Source organism: Sander vitreus, chromosome 12, assembly GCF_031162955.1.
Source record: "Sander vitreus isolate 19-12246 chromosome 12, sanVit1, whole genome shotgun sequence".
NCBI classification, from domain to species: Eukaryota; Metazoa; Chordata; class Actinopteri; order Perciformes; family Percidae; genus Sander; species Sander vitreus.
The window spans coordinates 14,316,483-14,328,608 of record NC_135866.1 but is presented as its reverse complement, the minus strand read 5'-3'; the positions used below and the strand labels follow the sequence as shown (position 1 = coordinate 14,328,608).

Genomic DNA, 12,126 nt, shown 5'->3' with positions numbered 1-12,126 from the left:
TCGGCAAAGGTGTCACCATCTGACTCTTTTATGGGACTCTTGCTAACTCCGTCCAATAACAAGTTTCCCCTGTAGTTATGCCATCATAACAAATCATTGAAGCGATAGTGGCTAGCCAGGCTCCTAATTGTCTGTTAAGAATTCTGTGAGCTGTGTTCTTTTATTGAAGAATCTCTGTCTTGGAGAAGTGATAAGATGCCAATACGCTCCTCTATAAAAGTACTCTTTGGCAAAAGGCACAAACACTTTGCTTGGCCGTCAGGGTAGCTGTGAGGCTGTTATATCTGAAATCGCAGTTGACTTCAAGATTTTTGACTGTGTCTTCATAATTCCAGAAACCTTGATCAGACGAAGGAATGCTCATAACTTGCCGGTAGAATAATTTTCTTTCAGATACAGTATTTTTTTTCCTTTTATTTGAAAGGGCATAAACATACACAGCACAAATAAAATCCTGATATTTTTCTTTCTGCTGAATTTGAGATTATACTAAATGAACTCATCTTAATTTTTAAAAGGGGAGTATAAGGGAGTACATTTATAAACACTGTTCAGTATCGCATGTCCCTTGATTCAATTGCAAAACATTTTATTTTCTTATAAACACAGCAAACTTTCCAGTGTAGTTAGGTGTTGTTTAACTGTCGATTTTACCATGTAGGTCACCATGATTAAACATTGTGAAAAAAAGATTTTATGCCAAGTTTTAGACATAAATTAGACATCCTAGACCTCTTTTGTCCCCTCCCCCTCCTAAAATATATCTCAGCCATTATTCTAATGTCCAGCTGGTATTTAGGCACAGGGCGTCTGATGGCTCCCTGGCCACCTCACAAAAAAAGACAAAAAAGAAAAGTTGTTTATCTAAATACTCTCTAAACAGAAGTTGATTTTAATTTCTGAGCAGAGCTTAATTTACTCACTGCAAATGCATTTGCATCTCAATGAAAAATGGCAAAAGCAATTGTATTGCTGTATACAATTGTACCTGCTTTCCACAGAATGGATGTGAGCATGAGCAGGTACACTCCTGCCAGTTCACCTTTTGCTTCATCTAGACTTCATGTTTAGCCGCTTCTCTGCACACCTCAAACCTCCTATAGGGTAAATAGAAATCATGATCTGTTCACTATATCCTTAGACATTCATTACAAGGAAATATGAAAGTAAAGGGTGCTATCTCCTTGCCGTTTGCTCTTTATTATACATAAACAGAAAACACTTAGCATGTAAAATTAATGTGAAAATTATTCCCGGGGTAAACTATAAACACAGAAGTTACCCCGCACATTTACCCTTTTTTTCTCCTTCCCCTAGATCAGAGTGTAATTGCCAGTAATCAGGTCTGTTTGCTGCTGATAAAACCACTCTGAATGCGAGGAACCCTCTTTGTGTGATGACTCAATTATGCCAGAAGTGGCTCATCAAACCTGGCCCATCAGCTGCTTTAATAAATAAGGAGGAAAACTTGCTGCAGGCGCATTATAATTCCATTTATTCCATAATTAAATCCATTCCAGTTTTAACCCTTCACTCAGTGTGCTTCTGGAAGAGGAAACAAAAACAAGGAGAGGGGGGGGGGATGAGACACACCAGACAGTGACCTTGCACAGAGCACCCATCCGTTTCCTATAATTCAAAATGATACTGTTGAAGAAAGGTTGAGAGGAAAAGGCTCGTGGAGGAAAGGATGGGAATCAGTTAAGATGCGGCTCCTGTTTTTTATGTATGCATTGTTTCCACACACAGCCTTAGACAGTAATTATATTAAAAGAGTAATCTAATCATAACAGTTGGTCGGTTGAGTGTGCAGCACTGACATTTTGAAATCTTATTTTGTGTAATCTCATTTGCCAATTGCTAATATCATCTCGCCTGTACCCGACTATCTAAAGGAAATGTAAATAATGTAATTAATTTTATGGTCTCCAGAATCTTACTTTGCTACTCTGGCTTGCTTTATTGGTTTCAAGATGAGGTATCAGCACAATACCACTGAGTTTTTTACTCCATCCCAATAATGTCTTGTGTTAATTACATGAGAGCGTCCCAAGTGCACGGATAAGCTGGGAACAAGGGGACACAAAGACTCAAGGTCAGTGATGAATATCCACAGCAGCTGCATGGTATTAATAAGGCATTATATGAAAATAATAATAATAGCATCACTTACAACAAAATACGAGAGTGTGGTTAGAGTAATGACAAGAGCGCTGGGGTGTTTTACAGATATTTCCTCTCCACTACCTCAGCTTGGATCCAGCCTTTCTGATAATGGTGCGAGGCAATGGTTATTCATGATTGCTGGACTGGGAAGGTCTCTCTTTTTCTCTACCCCCAGTCGCAGCCCATTCTCTCCTCTGTGGTGGGAATGCTAGCAGATGGGGTTAGGGGGGAATGGGCTGGGCTCAAGGACAGCAAGCAGCCAGATTAACACATAGAAAATCTCATAGACCCTCAGCATCAGGCTGCCTTTTTTCCCCCCTGAGAAATCTGCCCTAGACGCAGAGAAACAGTCCTCTGAGAAGCATTATTTGTGTTGGATTTGGGGTGTGCGTATGGAGGGGGGGGGGGGGTGCATAAATATGATTCAGCAGATGACGAACCAGCTCAAATAGTAGTGAGTCTTTTTTCATATGCTAATGAAACTGAGTGAACAACCCTCCCTCGCCCGCCCCCTCTTCTCTTTCCCCCCCAGTTTTGTTTTTCTGGGGAAGCACTCTGTGAGCTATAATTAAGAAGATGTTTGTTTTTTTCAAAGCTAACAGAAATAAATAATTCCATAATAAGATCTGTGAAGTGAAGAGGCTTAATGTACTCATTGTGTTCATCCTTGTTTTCCCTCTTGGATGTTTTGTATTAATTAGAAGTAAGCAATTTGATGTGTCAAGCAATCAATTTGCATTGTGTTCTTTATTTCTTGTTAGGTATTAATATTCTTTTCCCACCTTTTTTTCTGACTGCATGTACACATTCACGCCTCTTGGTAAGGAAAATGTAATGATGAAAACCTCCAGAAAGATGGTTTAGAGACATATCATTGATTTTAATATGCTACAAAAGCAAAAAAAGTTCCAGATTTGTATATATGTATCTGGTGTTTTTTCCTTCCTGTTATAGATAATGAATTACATGATCACCTCCTGAGAGATAACAAGTGGGAAAGCATTAACCAGGGTGGACAGTGCGGATCTGGCATCTTATCCTACAGAGAGCTCGAAAAACTACAATCAAAGGTAAATAATCGGACAACTACAGAGCTTAAATAGTACAAACTAACAAAAATAACTTTTGTCAGGGACAAAAGGTCTCTAAATGATTGCGTAACAGTGTTTTGGATAAGTAGCATGTTAAGTGTTGGAGTGTCACTGCTCTTTTGACCCCTGTGATCACAAACGGAGATAGTTTTTTTTGTATGCAGAGCTGTGGGTGGCTGCCAGATAATATACTCTTTTTAAAGTATTGCTGAGTATTCTAAAGTGATGGTTGATAGTCCGGTTGTCTCGGCTGAATTTGTACCTGATGAAAAACGTACTTCGAAACCATAACAGAAAGTTTAGAGAGATCTGCTGCAAGGTCTTTAGGTTTAAAAAGGAGCATACCAGTGTTTTAATAGTACACACTAGGAGCACTGGTATAATACACTGCCTAGAGGGATAGAGAATACAGTAAACCTACCATTAAGATCAAATATAAGACTAGATATGAGACCCTATGCTTTGAGAAATGCTTCGCAGTGATGTCTAATGAACATGTTGTGCAGTAAACCATGCTTAAACACTGCTATCAACCTTAAACTTTGTACTTGGTGGCCTTATTACTGTATGATGACTATTTGGAAAAATAAACAATCCCAATTGTCAAAGCAATTTTCGTGAGTCAATGGCTCTACTCAAAATGTGATAGAACATGCCAAGAGAGCTGAGGAAACACGCATTGCTTTTACACTTACATCATTTTAAGGTAGGAAAATGAAAAACGGTATTGTTCTGTACTTACATGGTTATTCAGTAAGTTATTATATCAGTTATTACACTGGAATAAGAGTTTTTAAGGAAATGTAAAAAAAAAAAAAAAAAAAAAAAAAAATTCCACTGGTAACTCTTTTCTTTAACCCCCATATTTAGCATTTCTAGCCGGTATATATGTAAATATTTCATAAATCACATTATCATGTAGTTGTATGCAGATATTAGGGCGTTTTAAGTGTTTATAAATGTACTGTGATTATAACTTCTTTCATAAAACCACTTTTTACATTAGTTGTTGACAAATACATTGATAAACACTTTTATCAGCTTACAACTACATTATAATGTGTTATAAGCCATGTATTAAATGTGTGCACAGTGTACTGCTTATAAAAGGCTAAATACGGGGGCCTAAAGTGAAGCTTTATCATTCAACTTTCACACGTCCAGGACCAAATTCTAATTTCATTAACCTGCACAATATAGCACTCTGTAAAAACAGAAAATAATATATTGAGCAATGGAACTGTCATAATAATGAAAAGGTAAATTATATAAAGTCCTCAGCCAGATTGTGTAGGGAAGGTCAAATAAAAGCCCTTATTTGACTCTGAATATTTGTTCTGCTTTTGTAAACACTCAGCGTCATGTTTGTCCATGTTGTTGCCATGCCAGGACTACCTCTGAGTTCACCAGCATCTACGGAGGCCTTCCTTGTTCTCTTGTTACTTGTCACTTCTGCTTTGTCAAAATCTGCCAGTAGGTTTCATAATTATGTCAGAAAGGCACACGTGAAGCAGTGCGAATGAAAGAAAGGTTGCAATTTGCTTGTCAGACTTATACAATATGTGAAACTGGATACACAGCTTGCGGTAAAAAATATGTTGCGCTATAGTTAGACGTACATTACAGCGTAATTATGTTTCATTGGTTGGACAGGCATAGGACTGACTATACTGAGGTTTTAGAATGCTCATCATTAGGTTATTCCTGTAGCATTAAGGTTTATTTTTATTAAATTACTCATTCATAAAAAAAATGAATAAATGTGTGTGAGTCAGTGGAGATATTTCAGTACACTGATAACATCATTTGAACTTTGATTATTGTCCATGTTACAATCTCAGGTTGCAGGATGTAAGAGCAACACATTTTGCCTTCGAAACAACAAATCTATACAAAATGTTGAAGCATGTCTGTGGAAAAGTGTTACAAACTAATGAGGTACATTCGTTTTTACAAAATGTAATCTATAGTGTTTGGGAGTTGTTTGTCTCAATAGGCTGTAGTAATCAAAAGTAATGAACCTATTATGAGCAGGACCTCTGAGGGCCCGGCGTGGCATTAAGAGTGTGGCACATAAAAGGTTTATTAAAGGAAATTAAGGTCCATCACTGCCACACCTGCTCCCCTATTATAAATGTATGACAGGTCAGTGCCTTCAATCACAACAGCAAACGAGAGAGAGGAGTCATGTTTCCCATTACCAGGGAAAAGTAACAGCATATCCTATGACTCACAGATTTCACTGGCCTGTGACCACTATAAGCCACCATCAGCCTGGAATAATTATGTTTAATAGGTTTTATTTGGGACCCACAAGCAACAGCCAGCGAGAGTGGATGGATTTTAGCAACTATTTTTGTCTAAACACACACAGTGAGGTACTATCTGTACTTTAGTGTCATTATTTAGTGTCATTACATTTTTACTCACCTTTGAAACTTTTTTTCCCCCGAACATTATACTTTATGTGTTTGCATAATGATGATGTTTTAGGAGCTCTTTGTGATGTTGTTGTGCACACAAATTGATTTTAATGCTCACTGGCTGACAAATATCACCCAATAATCTATAACGTGTTAAAAGTCTTTTTTCCATTTCTGATAAAAAAACAGAACAAAAACTATAAATTAAATACATTAAAATCTGTTTAGTGGCTCATCTGTACATTGCATTTTTTCTTCTTCTTTTTTTACAGATGGATTCTGAAGGTGAGGGGCAAACCGTGAACACATGTAACAGTAGCACAGGTGAGTGCAGCTTTCAGTTTTAGTTTGCTTTTAACTAAACATACATGCATGCACACACACACACACACACACACACACACACACACACACACACACACACACACACACACACACACACACACACACACACACACACACACACTTTCCACTTATCGCCAAGGGTTAGGGATATCGGTTCAACAATCCAACTTTATAACAGTCAATTTTATATATTATCTTACCGGTCTGAAGAGCACTGCACTGCCATTTCATTATTCAGAGGGGAATAACTTCATTAAATTGGAACACTGGCTGAAATTAGTTAAGGAGTGTGTATATATTATGTGATTGAAAAACCTCTAGACTGGATATGTCAATATGAAAGTGTTCAGGGCCTCTGAGGCCCGCCTGCTCACGCTGGAGCTATTACTACATCTGGGGAAATTCATGAAAAGTGTTATTATTGGTTGTGCTTCATGGGAGTAGGGGTTGGACTTGTGAATGAGAGTCATGCAGGCCCCTGGGAAAATTGATTTACCCTTTTAGATCATGTTGTCAACATTGTCAAAGGATGAACTACCATTGGTCTCCCAGAGAATGAGCAGACTGAAAAGCTTTTCAGATCAATGACGAGACCACTTCTCCATCCTTGTGCTGATTACACCCGATGGCATTGTAAAAGAGAATAAAATCTATGGCTAAAGGCTGCATAAAGCAGTATTACCCCAGGTGGTATCATCCCTAAATCATTATCTACAAAACAAATATTTACAGAACATTGTAAAAAATTTCATTAGCAATCGCCCAAAAGTAGTGAGTCGGTTGAACCTTTGATGAAGAATATGTCGACAGATGCTGTGCTACCGTAGTGGAAATGTAAACATGACGTTTTATCTGTTCTGTTTTGGCCTTTATTTCACAGGGCTGGCCGACTGCACCTCTGAGATTCACAGGTGAAATTTTATGATGTGAATTTGCTCATCTTTTTTATGTTCATGCTAAAAAGGAGATCTTGTCTCTTTCCAAAACATTGATGTGATTCATTGAGAGGGTTTTTTAACTTCATATAAGAAAGTCTCAAATTTTATTAGGTGGACCTTTGAAATGAGCCAACTGAGGCCTCTGTTGACCCTGTGTGCCTTTTGTCCGTTCCCCTCTTCCCTCCAGCCCATATGGGTCCATGGCAAGGAAGAGGAGTGCTCAGGAAGGGGTGCAGGGCGCCCCCGTCAACAAGAGAAAGTCCCTGCTGATGAAGCCCCGCCACTACAGCCCCAGCGAGGCATGTGAAGAGGAGAGCGAGGACCTGGCACCGCCACAGGACAAAGAAGAGCTGAGGAACATTGACACTCCAGCAGGTAAACAGATGTCCTGTTGTTTTGTCTGTTTTGATGAACAATTGACGCTGAATTTTAAAATCCCATCTGTTGCATTCATATTTCCCTCCCTCTGCCATCAGCCAGCAGCCGCAGTCATTGTGCAGTGGAAGTGAAAGACAACACTGCTGGGTCCACATTAGTTGTGTCTCACGTCCACAAATTGAAGTTTTGACAGCTGATCTGCCATGATATTTTTGGCGCGGCTTTACCCTCTTCTGATGAGGCCAGAATTCAGACCCCTCATCTGTCCCTTTTTCAATAGCCAGTCCAAAACCCATTGAATCTATAGAATGAAACACTGAATGGGGGAGTGTACCAGTTCACTTTGATTTAAATTAAACTTCCCCCATTCTTTAAACTGAATTAACATGGAAGTTGCCTTTTGTGAAAAACAAATGAGGCGTCAACATTGCTTGGCGTTTGTTCTAATGTTTTACGTTTTCTATTTTTACTGAAGCACAAAATAATTTTATCAACAACAGTTCAAAATTGTGTACTTTCACGCGAAAATGTTTTTTCCTAATGAATTGAATTTTGTGCATTTTGGCAACAATGCTCGTGGTGTACATGTGCATTCTCGCCCACTATAATCTGCACTGATTTGGTATACTTTTAACGATGTAACTAAGCAACAAACGTAATTGTCCCTTTCAAAAGCTTTTGTTAGGCCCTCTAACACAGTCTAATACATAATTAGGCATAATGTCCACAGCTCATTATAGTACACATGTGTGTAGTTAAATGGACCAAGAGAGTAGCTTACTGAATTGTGTGGATTCATTGGAAATGAAATGTATTTGTTTCCATATTACATTTCAATTATCTAAGAAATTCACAGTTTTTCCTTTTGTTGTATATTTGTGATATTTTTTTCTTTGTATCATCTAATGTTGATTGGCTGCTGTATATTTTCCTTATTTGAACCTGATATTCAGCGGACTAGCTTTTAAAATAAAACAAAATACTGCAAGAATAAAAAACAAAAGTCTGAAGAGTGTCAAATGAACACAGGTATTGATTCAGAACATATTTTGCTGTTATTGTCAAATTTGGGGGCTATTTTCTGTGGAAAAACAAAAATTGGAAAAGTAGACTGGATGCAGTAAGAATATTTGCTGTGGGAAGCTGGTCATATCTGCATTATAACAAAAAGGGAGAAAAATAAGCCTCTCGTTTGGTCGAGCCACACTGCGTTCAACTCCAGCCAACTGCAGCCCTGCTGCAGAGTGCTGGTAATGGCTATTCTGGAGTACAAACTGTTCACCTGTTCCAACACACAAACCACCGGAGGGATCCAAGTTTTTTTCCTCCATCTCTTTCCTTTTTTCACTGCACTTCTGTGTCTCTGTGTTTGTATGTATGTGTGTGTGTATACGTCTGTGTGCTTGTCTGACTGTATGCGGTTGTGTCAGGCGTGGAGTCCATCTGGATGAAAAACAAAACCCTTGTTGCTCGCCTCATACATGTAAATACGTGTAACTGGTTTTAATTTGTCTTTCAACAGGGTTTGTTGTAAGACTCCTCTTTTCAAATATTTCTTTACAGCAGGGAACTGATAGTAACACATTGTCATGTTGCAAAATGCATATGAAAGCTCCACTGCGCTTAAAATAGTACAAAATCATATATTTACAAAAACAGTTGTCTTTTTATTAGTGTCACATATTTTATGTTAAAGCTCTTTTGGTCAGGGATTAAGTTTTTTGTGCTGCTCCCATTAATAATAATGCCTGTATCATCCTCAATAGTGTGTGATCTGACTCTCACAATCCATCTCTATCTATCTATCTATCTTCTCAACCTATCGAATATCTGATGTCTAGTCACTTAAGAGGATATGGGCCCACAGCCTACTGAAAGTAAAAACCCTCACAGTCCAAAGAGCCTAAATCGAGCATAAGTTTGAATGATTTTGAAGGATCAAGGGAGATTTTGTTGAATCAATCCAGATGATAGCTTCCCATTGTTAATCACTGACCATGACTTAATATAATCAGTGGTGTTAATAAAGTGTTGTTTCAGATGCATTTAGGATAACCCTAACCCTCTTTGTCTGTGCCACTGATCAGACCTTCAGTGCGTGAGGCTTCGTGCAATCTTGTGGCTTTCTGTACATGTGACTGGGATTTCTGGATTTATGCTAAAAGATAGACGACAAAAGGTCAATGCAAATTAAATCATTGAGAGCACTCAGCAAAATAAGCCAGAGAAAAGAGATTATATGAAATTGGCGCAAAATCTAAGAAGAAATGCATATATATTTATTAATCTGCAATAATGGGGCTACATTTATCATATATATGGTCTCTTATCCCACCCACAAGGGTTTAAAAACTCGAAAATCCAGGAAGTTAATGAGTCATCTTCCAAAATAATTACAGGACACTCTCTAATTTGATAGAACATTAAATTAAATTATCTACCAATCTTTTCCTGCAGCATCTTACAATGTAATGGTCTATTATGAAAATAATAGGCTATGTGCTTAATCAATTAACTGAGCAAGACCCACATAACTATTTACTTTAGAATAATTTATAATAGAAAGAAAACCCCTTTTAAACATTAAAAAAAAACTAACGTCTTTTCAAGCTGCTCATAACTATTTTCTTATAAGAAACTGCAGATAAAAAGTAAAAGATACACATTCTTATGAAAATGTATCTTATCACTTGTGTTTTCCATGTTCACTAAGCACTCATTTCTGTGGGCACTGTATGCTGTTGTGCCTTTAAGGCTTTTTTGTGACCAAATGTATTGTCCGTTTTTTTAATGGAGGTTGGCTTCTCCTAAACTATGTTCTGCCACACAGACAGCAGTGGCTAACTGAGATTTCTCTCTTTTATCTGCATGTTTGTGCTTGCCTCCATCTGTGTTTTCAGGAATCCTCTTCACTTCCCCTGTTCACATCTCCAGAAAACAATTTTTGAATCAGTTTTCCATGCAGATGACAACATGTTGCTGCGTAGTTTACACTTAAAAATACACATAATTAATTAAAAACTGATGTTCACTGTTCACCGCACAGTAAATCCCTCCATAATGTGGTTATAAATCTATATTGGGTTGTTGCTCTGATCGGAGACACAGGAAGAAGAAGAAAACAATTGTGTTTCTCATCACCAGGTTTCATGTTCAACTAGCAGACAGAAGGGTCATATATGTTATCTTAAATATACTTGAGGAATTGCTTAGAAATCTTGCAACATTATGATTATCATTTCTATTGCAGCATGTGTTCTTCTAAATCCTCTAGGTTATAAAAACATGTTTTTCTGAAGATATTATTTGTAGAAAAGTAAAACAAAATCTAAAACCTTTAACAGGATTTGGAGAAGATTATCGAGGACATACAATCAGTTTTGTCTGTTAAGTCTGTAAAACACAAAATAATACGTGTTTTCTTGTTGTTTTAGATGGGAACTTAAGTACAATCAATGGAGTCAGCTACAACAATGGCTACCACGATGCAACAGCAAAGTCCAGTGATTCTCTCGGATGGTCAGAAGTTACATCTGATGGCTCTCCACAGTGTGAGCCGGACACATCTGAACCTCTGATGGATGAAGATGATGAGGAGCTCCTTAATAATGAAAGAGATGACCAAAGTCAAGACAGAATGAGCGGTGCATCATCGCCACAGAGTCCATACAAAGACATGAGAGAGGCAGAATGGGAGCCTCTGTCTCTGTCTGCCAAGGTGAACGGCTCCAACTGCAGTCCCTCCAGAGCCTCGGAAGACCTTTCAGGCAGAAACGGCCACATGAAAGAAGAACCTCACTTAGAATTAGGTGGCCCGATAGGTAGGGCGAGTATTTTTCAGGGTGAGGCTCTAAGATACAGGCTGCTCCCCACAGAGGACAGCGAGGGGGAGGCGGAAGTGGAGAGGCCACCTCAGCTGGACGCCTGGGCTCTGGGCCTCCACGAAAGAGGCCTGGAAATGGGCCGAGGGAGGGTGAACTTCAGCCTGTTGGAGCAGGCCATAGCTCTACAGACAGAGCAAAGACAGGTCCTGCACCATGCCTACAGGGAAATGGACCGGTTCCTCATGGAGCAGATGACCAATGAGAGAAGGCACCATAGGATGATGGACATGGACAGCAGACTCAACTATCATGGAGGAAAAGGTAACAATATGGAGGGAAAGATGTAATATGATGCTTAAGTCTTAAGAATCAAAAGTGATCATTATGGGAGAACGATCAGTTTTCATGAATGTACCTTAATCCAGCGTAAATCAGATAGACCACTTGTGATTTGGATGATTGGGCGCTCAAAAAAAAAAAAAAAAAAAATACATTAAGAGGAATAAAAGAAGTATACAGGGGGGGGGGGCCCAGAGGGAGGAAATCCTCTTAAGTACTAAAAACATTTTGGCAACAAGTGAAGTAATAAATAAAACAGACTAAAATAAAGAAGAACAAAATTTTCTGATGGAATTGCTACTACTCAGAATATTGGACTTTGATAGGAATCAACTGAATATTTAACCATGACCATAAGTCGTAAATCCTCCTAAAGTACCTCTAATGTTTTCCTCTGATTCTTCAAATGACTGCAGCTAAACGTGTAATCCTAGATGTAATCTTTCAATGGATGGGCATTAAGAAGTGAATGTTGAACTGCAGCCTTAACTAAAATGACAGATTAATAGATGCATTCTGTGAAAAAAAAGTATCTAGCATTGCATGATATTACAATCTGTTGACCTGTGTATACATGATAGTGCATTATATGTATATTTCATGTAATTCTACATTTCTTGAC

The 12,126-nt window shown here is 38.3% G+C and overlaps 1 protein-coding gene across 1 annotated transcript in view; it reads left to right on the top strand.

The window, feature by feature from the left end:
• The window catches only part of st18 (ST18 C2H2C-type zinc finger transcription factor), a 31,606-nt gene that overhangs the window by 6,993 nt on the left and 12,487 nt on the right, over positions 1 to 12,126 (top strand). Inside the window, exons 2-6 of the mRNA XM_078265045.1 lie at positions 3,121 to 3,236; positions 5,953 to 6,004; positions 6,906 to 6,936; positions 7,151 to 7,338; positions 10,776 to 11,486. Of these exons, the coding sequence (XP_078121171.1) occupies positions 5,953 to 6,004; positions 6,906 to 6,936; positions 7,151 to 7,338; positions 10,776 to 11,486 (982 nt within the window). The 5' untranslated portion in view covers positions 3,121 to 3,236. The remainder of the gene's footprint in view (positions 1 to 3,120; positions 3,237 to 5,952; positions 6,005 to 6,905; positions 6,937 to 7,150; positions 7,339 to 10,775; positions 11,487 to 12,126) is intronic.